The sequence below is a fragment of the Heteronotia binoei genome, chromosome 11, assembly GCF_032191835.1.
Source record: "Heteronotia binoei isolate CCM8104 ecotype False Entrance Well chromosome 11, APGP_CSIRO_Hbin_v1, whole genome shotgun sequence".
In the NCBI taxonomy this organism is placed as follows: domain Eukaryota; kingdom Metazoa; phylum Chordata; class Lepidosauria; order Squamata; family Gekkonidae; genus Heteronotia; species Heteronotia binoei.
Window position 1 is genome coordinate 24350491 of NC_083233.1, and position 20475 is coordinate 24370965.

General features: G+C 43.9%; 1 protein-coding gene across 3 annotated transcripts; it reads left to right on the forward strand.

Annotated features, from left to right (window-relative positions):
• The first annotated feature begins 2912 nt into the window (after nt 1–2912).
• On the forward strand, nt 2913–20340 carry SLC25A14 (solute carrier family 25 member 14). 3 transcript variants are annotated; one of them, XM_060249664.1, is made up of 9 exons: nt 2913–3137; nt 7416–7563; nt 7733–7827; nt 9128–9213; nt 9668–9763; nt 16269–16393; nt 18133–18268; nt 18687–18767; nt 19875–20340. In XM_060249664.1, exons 1-9 carry the CDS (start codon nt 3074–3076, stop codon nt 19914–19916), a joined length of 873 nt encoding a protein of 290 aa, XP_060105647.1. In that variant the 5' UTR covers nt 2913–3073; the 3' UTR covers nt 19917–20340. The 3 variants fall into 3 exon arrangements, with proteins under 3 accessions (XP_060105647.1, XP_060105645.1, XP_060105646.1); XM_060249662.1 differs by having other exon boundaries at nt 2960–3137; nt 18687–18787; nt 19894–19979; XM_060249663.1 differs by lacking the exon at nt 2913–3137 and adding an exon at nt 3213–3348.
• Nucleotides 20341–20475: the final 135 nt, after the last annotated feature.

The following is a 20475-nucleotide window of genomic DNA, read 5'->3' on the forward strand; positions in this document are numbered from 1 at the left end:
AGGACGATTCCCACATTGTCCCTTTGTCCTTAAAAAACCCTGCAAGGCATACTATAGCCCTGCTCCATTTCTCCCCTCAGGAAACAGCTAAACTATCAAGCAGAAGCCGTTGAATCAAAGGTGTTCTCTCTATGTATTTTGGTTAGGGTAGATCTTTCCCTCAGCTGGGGAATAAGTGACTGGAACCTGAAACATATTATAAAGTCCCAAGGGCAAGTGCGGTATGAAGGATCAGTTTGGTGGGTTGAACAAAACTTTTAGCAAGCAAACCTGCTAAGCTCACTTGCAGCTTCTTCTGCCCATTCTGTCAGAAGGAAACAGCCTGGAACTAAGACGTGAAAGTCAGCAGTTACTAAGAGCCAAAGGAGAGAGCAACACAGCCACATCTTCCTAAATACTGTTCATTTGTAATGGGGACTGTCACCTGATTAAAGAGTAATTTATTGCTTAACTGATTAAGCCTTTGTGGGAAAACCATGTGATTTTTAGCAAGCATTATCAAAGCAGCATCCTTTTTCCTTTCATATACAGAAGGGGAGACCTTCTCTAAGATGGTGTGCTGCCCTTTGTCATTTTGATAAGTTCTAGTGTCTTTAAAAACACACACACACACACTAAAATCTGCCACATTAATTAAGGAATCCTTATAACGGTTGTTAAACCAATCAGTTAATGGGCTGAATATTTCTGCTCTTGTTTATTCTTAATGGGAGGCGGGATCTATATGGATGTTCTACATGTACAAGATTTCAGGGCATCTCCTGTAAGAATCCCAGGTAGCAGCTCAAGGCCTCTGTCTGAGACTCTGGAGAATTGCCACCATTCAGAGCAGATTGAAAAGAGCTAGATGGATTGGCTTCAGCTTTTTGTGTCCAAGAGCACTGTGATCAGGACTCAGCTGAACTGTTACATTTCTTCCTCACTACTATTCATGGAAAGAGGGCACTGAAAGCTGATGGAGACAAAATTCTGGGAGCCCACAAGTATATCAAATTCTCTGAACTTTCATTATTAAAAAAGTCTTTATCCCTCTTCCTTGTAGAAATGTACCTTTCCCCTAAATATATATATATATATATCTTGCCTTTCTACCCTCACAATGGCCACCAAGGTGGCTAACAAAGTAAATTTGTATCTCCTACATCATTTGTATCTCATACATCGAAACCAACCAAAAATAACATATCACTAAAGCCAGAGCTAAAATTAAAATACACACAAAGACATAAAAAGTCAACAATTTATATCTCCACAATTGAAGGGACTAGAGGCTTATTTTGTTTTGCAATGAACACTGTGAATTCAGAGACCCTGATGCACATTTGTTGTTTTATCTTGAGGTAATGATATTCTAGCATCAATTTTTATAAAGTGAAGCCTCCTGTGGCAGGGATAGGAAACATCTGTTGTGGGAACAATCTCAGGGGACATCTGAGGGACTCAGCTAATGTGCCTTCTCTTTATGGAAGAAACAATCCACCTTTCCCATCCCCCGCCCCCTTTTGCCTTCCCCATTAAGCATCTTTACATTGCTGTGAGCTTGCTTTTTTGTTTTGCATGAGTAGAAAAGTATTTTTTCCCCAGTTACTTCTTGCCAGAAGCTGATGTTTCCCTTCATTCTGTGTGGTTTATTCCCAGGTAATGTGAGCCATTTGTATCTCATCTATAGTGCACTTCAGTATTCTGGCTGGGTCTCTTTGCTGTGGGGAGCTGTTATTGTTTTCCTCCTCCTCATGGTTTCATACAGCCATCTGCATGCACAGGCCACAAATAAAAGCCATTCTATGAAAGCCCTTTACTGTCTCATACCTTATTAACAATGACTGTTCTTAAAGGTGCAACTTGAGAGTTGCTTTGTTTACTGCTTCAGACCAACACGACTGCCCACCTGCATCTGTTCTACTCATACTATCAGGAAGCCAAGTTTTGCTATATTTGAATCAGGGTCATGCGGGGAAAGCGGAAAGAATCTGTACTCGGAGGCCCATCATGATGCCTCTAGGCAGCAGTATTTCCATGCAAGTTCACATACAGGCAATTCAAAAGGGTGTATTTTGTAATGTGGTAGAGTGCAAGTGCTACATGCAGAACGTCCCAGGGTTCTATTCTGGGCATTTAAAAGATCTCAGCTAGCACATGATTGCTCTGTAGGGCACCATTGCCACCTATAGCAGACAATACTGATCTAGGAGGATGATCGAATAATGTGGCTTCATAGTCAATCTTGGCTGAACAGCTGAGGCTGTAAATATAGGTATGAAACTGAATACATGTATATTTAACAGATCCAGGTGGGCAGCCGTGTTGGTCTGAAGCAGTAGAACAACGGAGAGTCAAGTAGCACTTTTAAGACCAACAAAGTTTTATCCAGAATGTAAGCTTTCGTGTGCTCTAAGCACACTTCGTCAGACAGTAGGATGGAATGGCAAGCAGTCCTAAATATAGAGAAAGCAGCCAGTGAATCAGCATGCAAAATCATGGAAATATTCCTTAGCAGATTAAAAGAATCACAAGCTTGTGATTCTTTTAATCTGCGAAGGCACATTTCCATGATTTTGCATGCTGATTCACTGCCCACTTTCTTTATATTTAATATAAAAGGTCAACAGCCTCCTTGTCCACAGAGCCTGCGCTGCAAAACCTGACCTCCCAGCACTTCTAACATTGCAGAAAATCTATCCCCAATTTTTCCACTCTGTGCTGCACCATGACCACGCCCCTCCATCCTGCAGAATTTAGGGGAGGGATGAGTTTGATGGGCGTGACATCACGCGGGAGCTGTGTGGGCGGGCATCTACTTTCCCCACTCTTCCATTGGCTACATTTGTCACCTCCCCGGCCCGGCCCCCCGAAGCGCCTATTGGCTCGTTCAGTCACAAGCCGCCCGCACCGATCACGAGGCGACGAAGCGTTCGCCTTTTTTACTTTCTGTTTGGCCTTTGCCGGCTACCGTCTCAGAGCCGGCCTCTTCTGCTGCTGGGGAAAAAGAAGAAGACGGCGCCAGAGAGAGCGAGGCTGCTGCCTGCGGGAGGGGGAGTCCCCGCCGGCTCCCTCCTCCTCCTCTGCAGCCGCCATGACGGCGCTGAGCTGGAAGCCCTTCGTGTACGGAGGGCTGGCTTCGCTCGTGGCTGAGTTCGGTGGGTGAGAATGTCGGGCTCGAGCCAGGCCTCCCGCGCGCGCGTGCCCCCGCCCCGCCCCTTGGCGTTACCAGGCAACACGCCCCGCCCCTTCCCAGTCCCTAGCAACGGCCTAGTCGGATGCCTTGGAGTCCCTTTCCTTTTCCAGAGCTTCTCCGGAGGCTCGTATTTATTTGTTCGGCGCGTTTTAATCCCCTCTAAGGAGCTCCGGGCAGGTAATATGGATTTTCCCCCTCCTCCATTTTATCTTCATAACAGCCAGGGCTTTTTTTGTAGCAAGAACTCCTTTGCATATTAGGCCACACCCCCTTGATGTAGCCTGTCCTCCAAGAGCTTATAGTAGGCCTTGTACTAAGAGCCCTGTAAGCACTTAGAGAATTGGCTACGTAAGAGGGTTGTGGCCTAATATGTAGAGGAGTTCCCTGATTAACAGCCCTGTGGGGTGGGTTAGGCAGAGAAGGATTGGCCTGTGGTCACCCATGCAGGGCCGGCCTTGGACTGTCTGGCACCCTAGGCAAGGCTAGCTTCCCCCCCCCCGCATTGGTAACGTTACCCAGTCACATGGGGGCACCTAATTTGGCACCGCCAGAAGGCTGGCGCCCTAGGTAATTGCCTAGTGGCAAGGCTAGCCCTGCACCCATGGCAGGTGGGGATTTGGTTAGGCCCTCGTTGGATACTCTTAACCAGGTCTTTTTTTAGTAGCAGAACCTCCTTTGCATATTAGGCCACACACCCCTGATGTAGCCAATCCTCCAAGAGCTTACAGTGTGCCCTGTACTAAGAGCCTTGTAAGCTCTTGGAGAATTGGCTACATCAGGGGTGTGTGGTCTAATATGTAAAGGAGTTCCTGCTACAAAAGAAGCCCTGCTCTTAAACTACTGCACCACAGAAGGTGACTGTTCTGTTTTCTGCTTGGCAGCTGTTTTGATCTACAAGGAATGGGGTGGGGGGGAGAGTTTCTCAGTGTTTCAGGATTAGGGAACTGATTAGGGTAAAAGGATGTGGGTGTATTGTGGATGCATTGGTATTTCCATATGAGCAATGCTAGGTTATGTTGTGTGTTTAGTTTGCTCTTCCTCCAAGAAAAGGTCAGTGTTTCTACCTCTTTCTGTTTTTATGTTCACAACAACCTTGTTAGGTGGGTGAGGGAAACAGCAGCTGAGCTGGCCAGCAGCGTTCCCTCTAAGCTGAGTTAGTGTGCTAGCTCACAGATTTCTAGCCTCTGGCTCACACATTTTTATCTTCGCTCAGGAAGAATGACCCCAGAGCACACTCATTTATGCAGTAGCTCACAACTTTAATGCAAGTAGCTCACAACGTAGAATTTTTGCTCACAAGACTCTGCAGCTTAGAGGGAACACTGCTGACAAACTGCAGTGAGGTTTGAACCTGATATGTCACTCTAACCATTACTCTGCGTTGGCTCATGATTCAGATCCTGATCATCATTGAAGCTCCTTGGGTGACCTTGAGTCAGTCATTCTTTCAACCTTGTAGGGTTAACAGGAGGCTAAAATAGAGAATATGTTGACCTTAGCCCCTCAGGAGATGGAGGGTAGTGCTTACTATTCAATTAAAACCTTTCTCTGTATGTCTCCCCCCCCCCATCAGCTTTCTATGGTAGTTCACCTTTGTAACTCTTTTTATAGTAATTCATGCTGCATCTAGTCTGTTCCATTGTAGATGCAAGACAAAGAAAAATTCCTTTTTTCTCAGCCTTTCAGTTAATTTCCCTGTTCTCTCATTTCTCTTGTAACTCTGATTTATTGCTCATACATGGGGTGTTGATGATCTTACTGATCTGCTGATTTTGATGCCATGGTAGGCTATTTTAACTAAACTTTTAAAGTTGGGGTTTATGATTGTCTTACTGTTCTGATATATTTCTCAGTAAGCTTTTTTAGAAGCTGTCTTAAAAGCCTTTTTGACTGAGACTTTGTGGGTGGTTTGTTTTTGTGTGTGCGGGCATATTTTAGTCATTTATTTACAAAATTTATACGATGCCTTTCTGTGCAGTAATGGCCACCAGTGTGGTTAACAGTTAACACAGTTAAATTGTGAAAACAACAATAAAATCTGTTCTGGTATCTTAAAGATGAATAGATTTATTGTGTCATAAGCTTTCATTGAAATACAGCTTACTTGTGTAATACCTGATTCATTATACTCCATTAAGGATATATGAAGAATCTAGCTGGCTCAAATCAGAGGTCTGTTTTGTTCAGCATCCAGCTTGTTTGATCATCCAGATGTTTCTGGAAACCTTACGAGAAGGAGACATGAGCAACAACCCTCCCCTGCTTTTTGTATCTAGTAACCTTTATTCAGTAGTGTGCCTCTCTGAAAATGAGGTTCTGTCTTGGCTAATACCTGTATGTAAGAACAATTAGCCATGTATCTGCTTAGTGCGTTTCACAGGCTAGCATGGGAGGCTCAGGCAACCAGCAGGTATTTGGAGTACTTCATAGTTGCAAACAGTGGGCCTAAAAGGCCGTGAAATACAAAGTATTGTGTTGGACTGTGCAAGTTACCTAGAACAGCCTCAGGGTGTTCTTTCCCTCAAATAATAATTACTCAGACTTGGCATTTGTCTCCAGTGCTAGCTGTTGCACTAGATAGTTGTATAATTTCATTATATAACAGTATAAAGAACTGGTATAAAAATCTGCTTATTTTATTTTTCCATCCTGTTCTCTCCCACCTCTGAGGGTGTATGTAGGATTGTAAGCCACCTCGAGCCCATTAGGAAAAAGGCAGTATACAATAGAATGTTCAGATTATTTCTTATACATTATTTCACTAATCCTCATGACAGCCCTCCTGTATAGGTTAGTATTACTGCAGAAACATGGCATGACTTATTGTTGTACACCTACAAAATTTAATGATTTTGAGCTGGAGAACACCCTGATCTAACAGATACCGTTTTGTAGTGGCTAAGAAGCCCTACTATCAAGATGGCAACTGAAAAAAAAACCTAATTTCACGCTTCTGTAGAATTGCTTACTTTTGGCAGGGTATAGTGTTGGTTAGGCTTTACCTGTGGCAGGTCAAATGAGACATTTCTCAGCAGTGGGATGGCTTGGGATTGTGCTACACAGATGTTTTGGGAAATGGCCAGTTTGCTAGTACTTAAAAGTAAAAAGAGATTTCCCACAAAAAATCTAAAGATACCTGGTGTAGTTCAGTTTCTGACACTGCAAAATTTGGATATGGCCAGAACCTGAGCAGAAAATCTCATTAGCACCACCAGAGCTCCTTGGAGGAATGTGAGGTACACTAGTTTCATTCCTTACATCATTTTCCCTGTTTATTTATTTACATTAATTATAGTCTGCTTTTCTCATTTGGACTCAGGGCAGATTACACAGAGTGAGTCAATATAGTGGACAGATGGGACATTCAGTAAACAGTGCTATAGGGTTAGGGTTGTAGAACCACCCAGAAGTCTGAAAACAGAACTGAAGCATAGCGTAAATACTGGCACATTAAATGATGCAAAATTCTGTAGTGGGATCCTATCTTCAACAAGCGGTATGCAGTAGTATAGAATAGTCCTCAAAAAAATTCCGATTAACTTTGTGAATCATTTAGTACAGTGCAAGTCTGCTGCCTGCATTGAAAAGCTCTCTTGAATAATTCAGTTTTGCATAGTTTGTGGAAAGCCATGAGAGTGGATTTTTCCTGACCTGCTCAGGCAGGCCATTCCACAGAGCGAAGAAGGCAGGCGGATGGGCCATTGTTGTCCGTTTGAAGAGTAGGTTTTTGTACCCTGCTTTTCTCTACCGGAAGGAACCTCAAAACAGCTTACAATCACATTCCCTTCTTCTCCCCACAGCAGTCGCCTTGTGTAGTAGGTGGGGCTGAGAGGGTTCTGAGAGAACTGGGATTGGCCCAAGGTCATCCAGCAGGCTTCATGTGGAGGAGGAGTGGGGATCTCCAGATTAGAGTCTTCTGCTGTTAACCACTGCACCTGCAGAACAGTATTCCTGTTCTGTAGCAGACCATCCCTCTCTCATCTTCTAACCAGTTAAAGAAAATCCCCTCCATTGTTCCCTTGGCTGCAAAACATAGTTGCATATCAAGCGGTGAGTATGCATAAGAATTACACATTGGCAGGTGCCCGAAAACTGATGTTTCCATGAACTACAATTGTCTTAATATCCCAATAAAAAAACACAAAAGGAAATGGGTAGTGTTCTGTTGTATGGAATCACATGTGTATGCGTTCACAGCCACAACTGTGTTGCCTGAACTGTGGCTTCTCTTCCGTTACAGGGACTTTCCCCGTGGATCTCACCAAAACACGACTTCAGGTTCAAGGCCAAAGCATCGATGCCCGTTTCCGAGAGATCAAATACAGGGGCATGTTCCATGCCTTGTTTTGCATCTACAAGGAGGAAGGCATCCTAGCGCTCTACTCTGGGTAAAGTCTTCCACTTGTCATATAACGTCTTTTGTATGTCATCTTTTGGATCCTGAATCTGTTAAGAGTGTGAAAGTCTAACCTGGATTGTTGAGATATGGGTGGAAGCGGCAGTGCAACTTTTGTGCTGAATGAATCTTAAGCCATCTTTCTTCCTCTCCTGTTGCAGAATTGCTCCAGCCTTGCTAAGACAAGCATCTTATGGCACCATAAAGATTGGCATATATCAGAGCTTGAAGCGGCTGTTTGTGGATCGCTTGGAAGGTCAGTGCTTTTTAAAAAACTTAATCCGTAAAGTACTTTGTTGATGGTACCATACAAATAACTACTTGATATTTAGCTTGTTGCTTCCCTTATGCTGCTTGGGCTTTCTTCTTCTTTTATGCCTCTAGGTCCTAAGTCCCCAGTTGCAAGCAAACAAGCTCCACCAATTAAAGACACAGGGCAATTACATCCAAAGATGCCATAGAGTATTGGGTTTTTTATACCTCAAAGATGAAAAATGTTTGAGCTAACAGCTATCTATCTCCACTCACTTGCTGACCCTTCATGTATCTTCATTGTCTCTGGGTGTGGGAAATGTGCTCCTTCTCAGAACTGGGCAGCCAGGAAAGTTCTGACCTTTATTCAAGCAACTTGGAGCTATTTAGAACAAAGTAGGAGTCAAGTGGCATCTGTAAGCCCAACAAAGTTCTATTCAGAATGTAAGCTTTCATGTGCTCTAAGCACACTTCATCAGGCAAGGAGCTATTTAGCTTTCTCTTGATCCATTTCTAGCAAAACTCTGCAGCACATCCTGCACATCAGGACTGAATCCCAAAGGAGGTCTCTTGTTTTCCTTTTAGAAACTTGCAGCTTGGTGCTGTTGCTCTTAAGCACCCATTGGTGCTGCTCTCACGTTACAGATGGAAAACACTGATACAGATTGGAGGAGGAATGACTCTAAAACCTACATCAACAAGCACACCTCCCGGCTTTCCACTCCCCAGCACAGTTTCCTCTGTCTGCTTCTGTGTCAAATGCACTGTGTTGTGGTCTCTGTGCTTCTGGGTACTATGTCCTAAATGTTTGTTTCCCTGCAGGCCCAGGGTAGCCAGTGACCCGGTCTCCTTTGGAGAGTGCTGCGGTCAGTACCACTACCCTTTCCCAGCATAACTGCTCTAACTCTTGGCCTTTCTGTTCTGGACTAATAACCTAATCTAGTTTGCTGAGGGGTTTTCCCCCTGTGTTGGGATGATTGCTCCAGGTATCAATAGAATCTCCTCTACCAAAGCTCTTTGAACGTGGCCATGGGGGAGTGGGTGGCATTCCTTCAGAGGGAGACGACACTGAGTCCGCTCCCTTACTCTCATTCGCTACGCTGCAGAAATCCAGCAATCGCACAATGCTGTCCTCAATATCTTAGGCGCAGGAGAGAGGAGGCTGGAAAATTGGAGCAATTGGTCTTTGTATAGTAGTGTATCATTATCTTCTGTTTTCCCTCCTGAAATCTACTTTGATGTTGTCCTCAGACACACAGTCTTGGTTTCTAAGTCCACTCCAAATATCTTCTTCCTCATTGCAGATGAAACGTTACTGATCAATGTAATCTGTGGGGTGGTGTCAGGGGTGATCTCCTCGACACTGGCAAATCCAACAGATGTGCTGAAGGTAAGAGGGGGTTTCCTGTACTAATTAGCTGCTGCTTTCTTGGCTATTATTTTCCCATGGTGACATACAAATGCCATATTGTCGTGTTCTCCAAGCTTCTAGTACTGCTATACCTGCTGCTCCATGTGTCTCATACTCTTCATCCCTAAGTCTAAGCCCACCAGATAGCCAAAGAGAGGCTGAATGTAATATTGCTCAGTTGCTGTGTTGATGTAGTTCAGCTAATTCATGTAATGGTGTGTGTGTATGTGCATTTATGACAAGCGGCATTGAAAGGTGTGGAACAGCAGCATAGGTTTAGCCTCCTTGACCAAATTGGATATATGTACGCTTAGTCTGTTGGTCTCCTAGATGATGATTTTGGATCACAGCTGTTGCTCTAAACGTTCAGAAACGGTGTTTGCTTCTCTGCTAGGGAAGTCACTTGCTGCTGTTTCTCTTGTTCTTCTTTTAGATCCGAATGCAGGCACAGGGCAGCCTGTTCCAAGGTGGAATGATTCACAGTTTCATTGACATCTACCAACAGGAAGGCACACGGGGTCTTTGGAGGGTGAGTGCTGCCTTGAGCGTGCCCTGTCTTTCTCCAGTCTTGCTTTCAGAATGCCTGTATCTCACCTGCTTTGTTTAGGAGAGAGAAAACCTTTGCAGAAGATCTCCTTAGGAATTAGAGGAGATGCTTCGGTTTGATTTTAGAGTCTATAAAGATAGCCGTATTCTTTTGGGTAGTGCCAGAAGCAGCCAGATCCACTGTGATGTCAAGGGAGGGCGGAATTACTTACAGGCCCACCTCTAAAAATTCCCTCTTTAGCTGACTGCTTTAAGGTAGCCTCCATTCTGGATGTTCCCTTAAGAGTGAGAGAATATTGCCTGGCTTTGTGCCACATAAATTGTGAATAGTTTTGTTTGTTTTCATTATTATATATAATAATGAAATGATGATTGACTAGTGCTTGCACAGGGGACTACATATACATAGGTATATACACATACATGCACACACACACATATATAGTCCCTTGTGCAAGCACCAGTTGTTTCCGACTCTGGGGTGACATCGCATCACGGCGTTTTCATTGGCAGATTTTTTTACAGGGTGGTTTGCCATTGCCTTTCCCAGTCATCTACCCTTTACCCCCAGCAAGCTGGGTACTCATTTTACCGACCTCGGAAGTATGGAAGGCTGAGTCAACCTTGAGCCAGCTACCTGAACCCAGCTTCTGCCAGGATCAGATTCAGGTCATGAGCAGAGCTTGGACTGAAGTACTGCAGCTTACCACTCTGCGCCATGGGTTATATCCTGTCTTAACTCCTTGGACTCAAGGTGTCTAGCAAAGCAGTAGGTTGCAAAAACATATTGAAAAACCCAATAAAATCAGCAATGTGTAGCCAGATCTGTCAAACAATTTGCCCTCCCCTCAGTGTCCTTTGAAATAAAGCTGTCCACACACCTTCCTGAAGAAAGTGAAGACATCTGCCACACTGATGTGATTAGCCATTTTAAAGGACTGCTCCTACCATAGAAAAAGCCTGTAAACTGTAGCCAGACATATGGTCCTGAGATCCTTAGTCCTGAGCTGAATGGTTTGGAGATAGTCATTGATTCTGCCCTGAATTTAAGGAACTACAATATTCAATGCAAGACGGGGATTTTTCACAAATATGTCATAAAAAAGAAGGGGTCATCTTACATTTGCATAGAAGTTACAAGTATTTTTAAGTGGTTGTCTTCATGCAAATGCTATAGTTTTGGCTAACATGCTTTGGTCTGTACTGCTATTATTGGCTATGATATCTCAGCAACATGGGTTAATGCAGAGTTGTGCTATCTCCTACAGTTTTGCAGGAACAGTATGTCACTGCAAGCATGAAGTTCAGTGTTCTGATAATCTGTTTATATTTTATATATCAATAAGCTTTTAGCCCTGATCGCTATGAAGATGTCAGCTCAGCAGTTACTGTTTTGTTCTTTAGAGAGAATGGAAGAAAGGACAGCAAAGAGAGGATAATGCCAGTCTCTCGGGTACGTGCTCCAGGTCCAGGCAGATAAGTCCCCAATGGTTTGGAAGTGCTGTTTGGCCCTAGCGCCAGCTAAAACTGGAGCTCTAGACAGACATCAGAAGTGTGCTTGTTTTGAGCATGAACCTCATTTGCTGTCAGGCTCGTGCGCTTCCCTTTTCACATAGAATTGCAATTGGACTTCCTGCTTTTGGAAGTCTTCCATCTAAAGTTGTTGTTAAAGCACCTGCATTTGGATTGGACAACATGCTGGAATCCAAATACTTAGGTTCAGATGATACAACAAATTGGAAGCAGTCTGGGTCTGTAGCAAATACTGGTTGGTGCTGTAAATGTTAGTGGTGTCCAAAATGGTATTGGCAAAGCAGAATAGAAGATGGGTTGAAGGGTAGAGGGAAAGGTACCAAGTAACCTGAGTGTAATCGTTCCTTTTCACATTGGTATCTCATCCATCCTCTAAAGTACTCGTGGCAACTTATGTAGGATTTTCCCCATGTAAACTTCACAGCAGCCCTGTAAAGTAGGTGGAGCTGATAATAGTGACTGCTGAAAGTCACCAAGTAGGTTTTCTGGATGAGAAGGGGTTTGTGTTCTGGTTTTTCCTGGTTGGTCCCAAGAGCTATTTAGGTCATCATATGCACTTTCATGTACGTGCCCTTCACTGTACCTCTGGGATTTTAATAGAGTTACCTCTGGAACTTCTGTGAACTGGACCACTTCAAGGGTCTTTCCCCAAGTATATGTTAAGTGCTGTCAAGTTACTTCTAACTTACAGTGTCCCTATGTGTGACCATCAAAATGTCCTTGCAAATTGAGGGCTTTGATTGATGCTGGGCCTTCCTCTTTTCCTGCTGACTTCAACTTTTTCTAGCATTGTTATCTTTTCCAGTGAGTCTTCTCATGTGACTAAAGTACAATAGCTTCAGTTCGGTCATTCTAGCTTCCAGAGAGAGTTCAGGCTTGATTTGATCTAGAACCCACTTATTTGTCTTTTTGGTGGTCTATGGTATCTGTAATACTCCTGCACCGCATTTCAAATGAATCAGCTTTCTTCCTGTCAGATTTCTTCATTTTCCAACTTTCAGACCCATACATAGTAACGGGGAATACTGTAGCATGAGTTATCTTGATCTGGATTGCCAGTGACATATCCTTACTCTTAAGGATCTTTGAGCTCCTTCATGGCCACTCTTCCAGTCTCAAGTCTTTTCCTGATTTGTGGGTTCCAGTCAATACTCCCTCTAAGCTGTGGATTCTCGTGAGCAAAAATTCTACTTTGTGAGCTACCGGCATTAAAGCTGTGAGCTGGCGATTTGGCTACTGCATAAATTAGTTTGCTGTGGGGCCATCCTTCCTGAGCTAAGACAAGAATGGGTGAGCTGGAGGCTAAAAAAATTGTGAGCTAGCTCACCCTAACTCAGCTTCAAGGGAGCACTGGTTGCAGTCTTCCTTTTGGTTGATGATTGAACCAAGGTATAGCAGATCTTTAACCATTTCTGTTTTTTCAGCATCAACCTTACAGTTGTTTAATTCCCCCGTAGTCATTGCTTTTGTCTTCTAGATGCTCAGCTGTAATCTTTCTTTGGCACTTCCTACTTCAACCTTCATCAGTCATCATTTCAAGTCTTCACTGTTTTCTGCCAGTAGTGTGGTGTTATCTGCATATCTCAAACTGTTAAGTTCCTTCCACCAGTTTTCACTCCATCTTCATCTAGACCAACCTTCCTTATGATATGTTCTGCACATAGATTGACAAGAAAGGGAGATTCAGTGCATGCTTGTCTGACAACTTTGCCAACTGGGAACCATTCTGTCCCATTTCTTTTAAAACCAATTCTAGCTTGTCATGATCCGCCCAGTGAAAAGCTCTGCCGTAATCTATGAAACACAAACTGATTTTCTTCTGAAAATCTGGTGTATCCTTTAGTAACCAACATAAATTCCCTAAGCTTTTTGGGATTTTTTTTCCCCATTAAGTCACAGCTGACTTATGGCAGTCCTGTGGGGTTTTCAAAGCAAGAGACTTTCAGAGGTGATTTGCCATTGCCTGTTCTTGTGTTGTGCGACCCTGGTATTCCTTGGTGGTCTCCCATTCAAATGCTAACCAGGGCAACCCAGTTTAGCTGATGAGATCTGATAACCTGAGCTATCCAGACCAGTGCTTCTGTTTTATTCATAACTTGATTAGCGTCTGAATTTTCCTAACTCAGGGCAAACCCCCCACACTCAGTATTAAAAGTTTTCTTTCTCCTCACAGAAGACAAGCAGGAAGGGAGAAGTCAGTTGCCCGCAAGCATTGCCCAAATACCAGCTATCAAAGCCTTGCAAATGCTAATGACTATCCTAACCAGGCACAATGAAGTGGCCAGATCATACCTCCGTGGCTGGGATCTGACACCTAGAAGTTGGCATAGTGGCTTGGGAGTGCAAGAGGCTAGATTAAGAACATAAGAACATAAGAGAAGCCATGTTGGATCAGGCCAACGGCCCATCCAGTCCAACACTCTGTGTCACACAGTGGCCAAAAATTTTATATACACACATACACTGTGGCTAATAGCCACTGATGGACCTCTGCTCCATATTTTTATCTAAACCCCTCTTGAAGGTGGCTATACTTGTGGCCGCCACTACCTCCTGTGGCAGTGAATTCCACATGTTAATCACCCTTTGGGTGAAGAAGTACTTCCTTTTATCCGTTTTAACCTGTCTACTCAGCAATTTCATCGAATGCCCACGAGTTCTTGTATTGTGAGAAAGGGAGAAAAGGACTTCTTTCTCTACTTTCTCCATCCCATGCATTATCTTGTAAACCTCTATCATGTCACCCCGCAGTCGACGTTTCTCCAAGCTAAAGAGTCCCAAGCGTTTCAACCTTTCTTCATAGGGAAAGTGCTCCAGCCCTTTAGTCATTCTAGTTGCCCTTCTCTGGACTTTCTCCAATGCTATAATATCCTTTTTGAGGTGTGGCGACCAGAACTGCACACAGTACTCCAAATGAGACCGCACCATCGATTTATACAGGGGCATTATGATACTGGCTGATTTGTTTTCAATTCCCTTCCCAATAAGATTGTATCTTCCTTGTGATTTCAGGAAAGACTTCCTTGGTCCACAGAAAGGGTGGGAAAACAGAAAGGCTTGAAAGGGCACCTGCTGTAATTCTCTCAGCCCCACCCACCTCACAGGGTGTCTGTTGTGAGGGAGGGAGGAAGGTAAAGGAGATTGTGAGCCGCTCTGCGATTCGGAGTGGAGGGCGGGATATAAATCCAATATCATCTTCCTCTTCATATCTAATTTCCCTCTTGATGGCTGCCAGTGTCACATACAACAGACAAAGAGCTGCCTGCCGGGACAAAGATATCAAAGCAATGGGAAGATTTTAGAACATTAACTTCTAAATTAAAGAACCTGACTTGGAACAAGATCAGTTAGGGCAAGTATAGGGTCAGGGAAAGGGGAACTGGGTAAGTTCTTTACTATTTTAAATTATGGTAGTTCTCCATACCACATAAATCCCATAGTTCAAACACACTATTTAAAACGGGTGCCATGGATAGGGAGGTGTTCATTTGCAAGATTACTGTTTCCCTAGAAATGTGGAAAACTGTCCTGTGGTAACCAGACCTTGGGTAGCAGGAGATGTAGGTGCCAGGTGGAGCCTTAGAACGGCAATGCTCTAAAGCTGTTGGGAGTACTGGCCATAAGTGGGTAGCTGGAACACCTTGAGGATGATATTTGAGTGGAAAGGCAGCCTAGAAATGCTTTAAATAAATTGTAAAGCAACTAGTTAGCAGAATACCAGAGGAGTAGAGAGAGAGAGAGAAGGCCTGTATTGTTTGGGCAAGCCAGTTGAACAGTATCAGGTACCAGGTGAATACACTGGTACCTACTACCTAGCCATACACAGTGGCACCCATGGGTCAGCGGGGGCCATTCTGCCACACATGCAAGTGTAAATTGTATGCTCAGAAGTAAATTACGTTGGGTTAGATAAAAGCTGCTTAATAGATGCAGTTCTGAATGTAAAATGTTGACTCCTCCCCCCCAAACCAGCACAGACTGAGTAGACAGATGAGGCAAGAGAGGTATGGCATGGGGAACGATACCGGTATAGAACAGAGATTGACATGTTTTGGGTAAAGACCCTCTACTTCATCACTGCAGAAATGCCCTTTAGGTTATTCTTGAGTCTGCTAACTTTCAGTATTTTCTCCATCATACAAAACAAAAAATTTTTGTGGTAGGGATGAATTTCAAGGTTTTTTAAGCTTTGTTGCCTCCTGCATATGCAGCTGCGATTGTTCGCCTTGTATCCAAAGCCTCTCTTCGGTGCAGAAAACTATGACTGTTGTCAAAGCTTCCTGTATCCCAGCTGTACGCCTCTGTGGGAAAGAGGAGGTCAGATTGAGGTTTCATAAATCAGTTTTTGTTCATACAGTATTTTTAAAGCAAACTCATTCTGTTTCCTTGTTCAAGCCTTAAATAGTTGCTTGGTCCTCGGGATAAATCTCTGGAGGATACTGATTTGCTCCTTCTGCTGTGTGGGTCCAGTAGAGTTTTCCAGAAGGCCGTGGAAGTAATTGGGGGTCACAGTTGCAGACCAGCTGGATTTATAGAGCTTAAGTAAGATAACAGAATGGGGGGGGGGGGGTAAGAATCTGCATTATTGTAAACTAAGGAATTTCAAATAAAAGCTTCTTTTTCACCCATCCATTTTCCTGGACTTTGACTCACTCAATCAAAATTAAGTTACAAATTCATAGGGGTGAGGGATTGAAAGGAAAATATGAAAATGAATGTAAGAAAAGCAGCTCAATGTGTCCAAGCAATAGTTTATGAATTTCTGTTTGTGGGATGGCAGGAGAAAGGGTGAAGCAAATAAAGCTATTGATTCTAATTCTAGAAAGGGCTAGATCCTGAGTAGGCATGACATCTAGTGGGCTGCTAACCTCAAGGCAGTCGGGAACGGTGATGAAAGAAAGTTACAGACAAGTTGCAGGCAATGAGCAATTATAACTCTCTGTATAACTTAACAGGGTGTGGTCCCTACTGCTCAGCGTGCTGCCATTGTGGTTGGAGTAGAGCTGCCAGTCTATGACATCACCAAGAAACACTTAATCCTTTCGGGGTTTGTGGGGGACACAATCTTCACCCATTTCATGTGAGTATTTGCCAGTTCTGTATATGTTAAGACTACCTATCGGGTTCTCAATTTTCATAGACAATGGGGAGGAGCAGCCAATTTCCTGCAAGAATAGCCTTTTGGAAATGCAGTTCTTTCCGCTGTCTGCTTGTGGGCAGATCAGTTTGCCAGGTAGATGGGGAAGAGACAAAAGCTTTAGAATGCACTCCATTGTCAAAGGCTGGAGATACATGTGGTAGATTAAGGGATTATTACGGTGGCTTTGTTCCATGTCACTATTATATAACTCAAATAATCTAGTACCTTAGCATTGCAAGAGAATACATTTGAGGATCTAGAAATGGCTGCAGTTACTCGTTGTGGAGGTCCTTCAATAGATTGTGTCGTCTTTAGTTAGAATTGTTCATGCATACATTTAAGAGGGCTTACTGGTAAGGATGAGCATTCAGATATTAATTAAAACCAAAAATGCCTTGTCTGTTAACATTAAGGAACAATTTGAACGGGAAAATTCTTGGCTGTAATATTCAGAAATCCTGGAGGTTATTCTGGCTTCTAGCTTAGAGTTCCAGAAAGTTGGGGAAGATGTGAAGAAAATGTCATATATATAACTGACAGGCAATGTTCCCTCTAAGCTGTAGCATCTTGTGAGCAAAAATTCTACTTTGTGAGCTACTGGCGTTAAAGTTGTGAGCTACTGCATAAATTATTGTGCTCTGGGGTCATCCTTCCTGAGCTAAGACAAAAATGTGTGAACTGGAGGCTCAAAATTTGTGAGCTAGCGTACACTAACTCAGCTTAGAGGGAACACTGCTGACAGGGACATTTTTCAGTCAGCTGTTACATATGGTTTATATTGATAGGTTCAAGATACTATTTACATTGGTCACATTGTTGGCTCACTGATTTAGTTAATACTATATAAGCAGTAAGTCCCGTTTGCTTTGTTATTTTGTCCTGCGCCTGCTAGGCACAGGGGTAAAAGTTTAGCTAGGTCCAGCTGGAAAAGAAAATGGACAGCACTTGGGCAAGCCTCAGTATGAAATGGGGTACCTCTTGTGTTTCCATGAGTTTGGTGTTCATATGTGATGAAAACAGAATATGTGTGCATTTTTTTAAGCCGCTTTGTGGGTGAGGAGAGGTAAAAACTGTTCCCTTCTGGAACTGATCTTGCTACTTTGTGTTGCTTTTTGCATCTTCCCTCCTGACTGGTTCTGCCGCAGTTTCATCAGCATCTCCCTTCTTTTTTTTACTATTTTTGCCCATCACTTACTCTCTTGGGCTGCCTCTGCTTGCTGAGCAAGTGAAAGACCCAAAGCCTCCAGGCTGAGTGTAGCTCTGTCTTTCCCTGGGTGCTGACAGTGAGAGGCCAGCCCTGCCCTTTTCTGAGTCCCCTGGAACATGTAAAGAACTCAGAGGAAGGTTAAGGACTTGTCTTTTACTTGACATCAGGCATTGGAGAGAAGCTGGAAGTACCTAGTGGAGTCTGGTGCTACTTCTGATTTTTATCTTGAATTATTTTTGCCTCATGCAAAATTAGGGACTTACGCTGCCTCTCTCTACACCAGATAATCCAGAGGAAGGAAGATGCAGGGGCTATAAATAATGGGTGGATACAAAGCCTAGGTATCTGCTTTGTCCGTACCTTGAGAGACCCAAGAAACTCTTTCCAGAACTGAGATACTGGAGATGGGAGGAATCCGTAACCCCAGTGTGTTCAGTCTGAAACTCATGCTCTTGTATGCTTCTCCATCTAGTTCCAGTTTTACTTGTGGGCTGGCCGGTGCCATCGCTTCAAACCCAGTGGATGTGGTGCGGACACGTCTAATGAATCAGCGCGCCATTGTAGGGAGTGTGGATCTCTACAAAGGCACATTGGATGGTCTGGTAAAGGTGAGATCCTGAGATGGAGCCCTTAAATGTAATGGATGAAATGGGAAGTGAGGCAGATTTCAAGCTTTGCTGTTTAGTTCTTAAGTATCCAAACAAATTCAATGGGGAGATTGGGGGCTGCTCCTTTCTCCTCCCTTTTCCTCCCTTTAAACAAGTGAAAGAAGAATTGAGCAAGGTGTCAGCTTGTTTTTAAACTCATTGGTTGTAGGTTTGTTTCCTTCCCCTCTCTTGAGAAGCCCAGTGCTATAATCTCCTGGGACTCTTGACCTATGCATATCCCATTCTGATGCTTCTGACATGCTTACAAGAGCATGCTTCTTGTGCTTTTCCCACCCCTGAAAACTGGTTGTTGGCCTTTTTGACATGTTAACCTGCGTGCATGAGATGGAATTTAGAATGAACTCTCTCTCATCCCCAGACATGGAGAAGTGAGGGCTTCTTTGCACTCTACAAAGGATTCTGGCCAAACTGGTTGCGGCTTGGCCCCTGGAACATCCTTGTATCCTTTCACACATGAGGCTTTCACGGACAAAGGGATGTTGGGAAGTTCTTAAAGTAGTGGCTTCTTGCTTGAGGGGATGACGTCCTTGATCATAGCGAGGGTGTGAAAGTGCGAATTTTGGGGATGGTAGCTCTTTACCAATTGAAAGGTTTTTGCTTCAAAAAAGCAAGATTCCAGTTTTCATGCTATCATCTGGAGGGATTCCCTCTGTACAGTCCATTTTGCACTGTGCGTTTACTTTGCTTGTGGTATAGTGGTCTGCATAGCACTATACAGGTTGACCTGTAAGTGGATGGGACTTTATTGGGCCAGGAATTGAGATAGTTTTTAAAAAAACTATGCGGTCATTTCCAATTCTGATTCTTTGTGACCCTTTTCTGCTACCGAAATTCCAAATAAAACGGGCACGAGAAGGAGAACAAAGCAACGCACAATGCTTTGCAAGATAGATCTCTGGTAGCAGGCCTGAGAAACACACAGTCAAAGTAGCCACTGTTAGATTAGCTTGATCTGTTGAAACATGGCCTCATCTGTGTGTTCTCAGCACAGTGGTCTACGAGTACCCAGGATCTCTCCCTGGCCTATCTTTGAGAAACAGCTGTCTTCCCGGTTGAGGGGTGGAATGCCGTTCCCTTTCTCAGCATGTGCAGCGCAGTTGATAAGCAGTTTTAGTTATACAAGTAATCCAGGAAGCCCAGCAGAGTTCTAGACAAAACTGCTGCTCTCTTGACTGGGGAGCCGTCTCTCTTACTTGGGTTGAAGACTCACTTTCACTTCATGATAGTTCACAGAAGTGGATGTTTCTTAGGTTGTTGGCCAAAGCAGGAGGTGGTCTGAAAGTGTTGCTTTTTTGTCCTAGCAGCATCAGCCTCAAAACAAGCTAACTGGCTTGCTTTGAATGCTTTAAAGTGAACATATATGAACATATGAATCTGCCTTATACTGAATCAGACCTTTGGTCCATCAAAGTCAGTATTGTCTTCTCAGACTGGCAGCGGAAGGTGCTTAGTTGGTTGGCTGAGAATGAGAACATGAGGGGTGGGAATGAGACTCCACACCCCAGCCTTGTGGTCATTTCTGGTCATTTCCTTAACTCTCTGGCAGTTTTTTATCACCTACGAACAGCTGAAGAGGCTCCCTTTCTAGGGACTGGTTCTGATGGGCGATCCAGCTGCCCTCCCTGCTCATTTCCTCCCCTTCTTGCATCTTCACATCGTTTGTCTGTGCTGACTGAGGCCTGCCGCTGTCCTGCTCCCGCACTGAATGCTCAGTCCGGGGAGCGTGGCTTGGATGAAGGGGGGTGTCAGGGCCAGAGACACCTGGAGCCTGTTTGCATGTGCTTTCCTACAAGGGAAAAGCGGATCGCGACAGGGAGAGCGTATGGGTTGGAGTCCGTATCTTCTGTGAAGAGCTGTGCCAGTTTCAGAGGTCCTTTCCCAGTGCAGTTTACTGCAGCGTGGGTTTTGCAGTAGGCTGCGTCTTCCTCTAACCTGAGAAAGGGGGAGCTCGAGGGGCTGCTGCATTCCTTCCATTGTCATGTGACCTTATTAAACTATTTATTGGAAATTCATCTGTGTCTTGTGTTTAATGATGTGCAGGTTTCTTTTGATGTGGTCAGAACACGCAAACTAGGCCCTATTATGGGTGGTGTATTACTAAGCTAAAAACAGTTGCCTGTCTGAAACCATAAGCTGCTTGTCTGAGT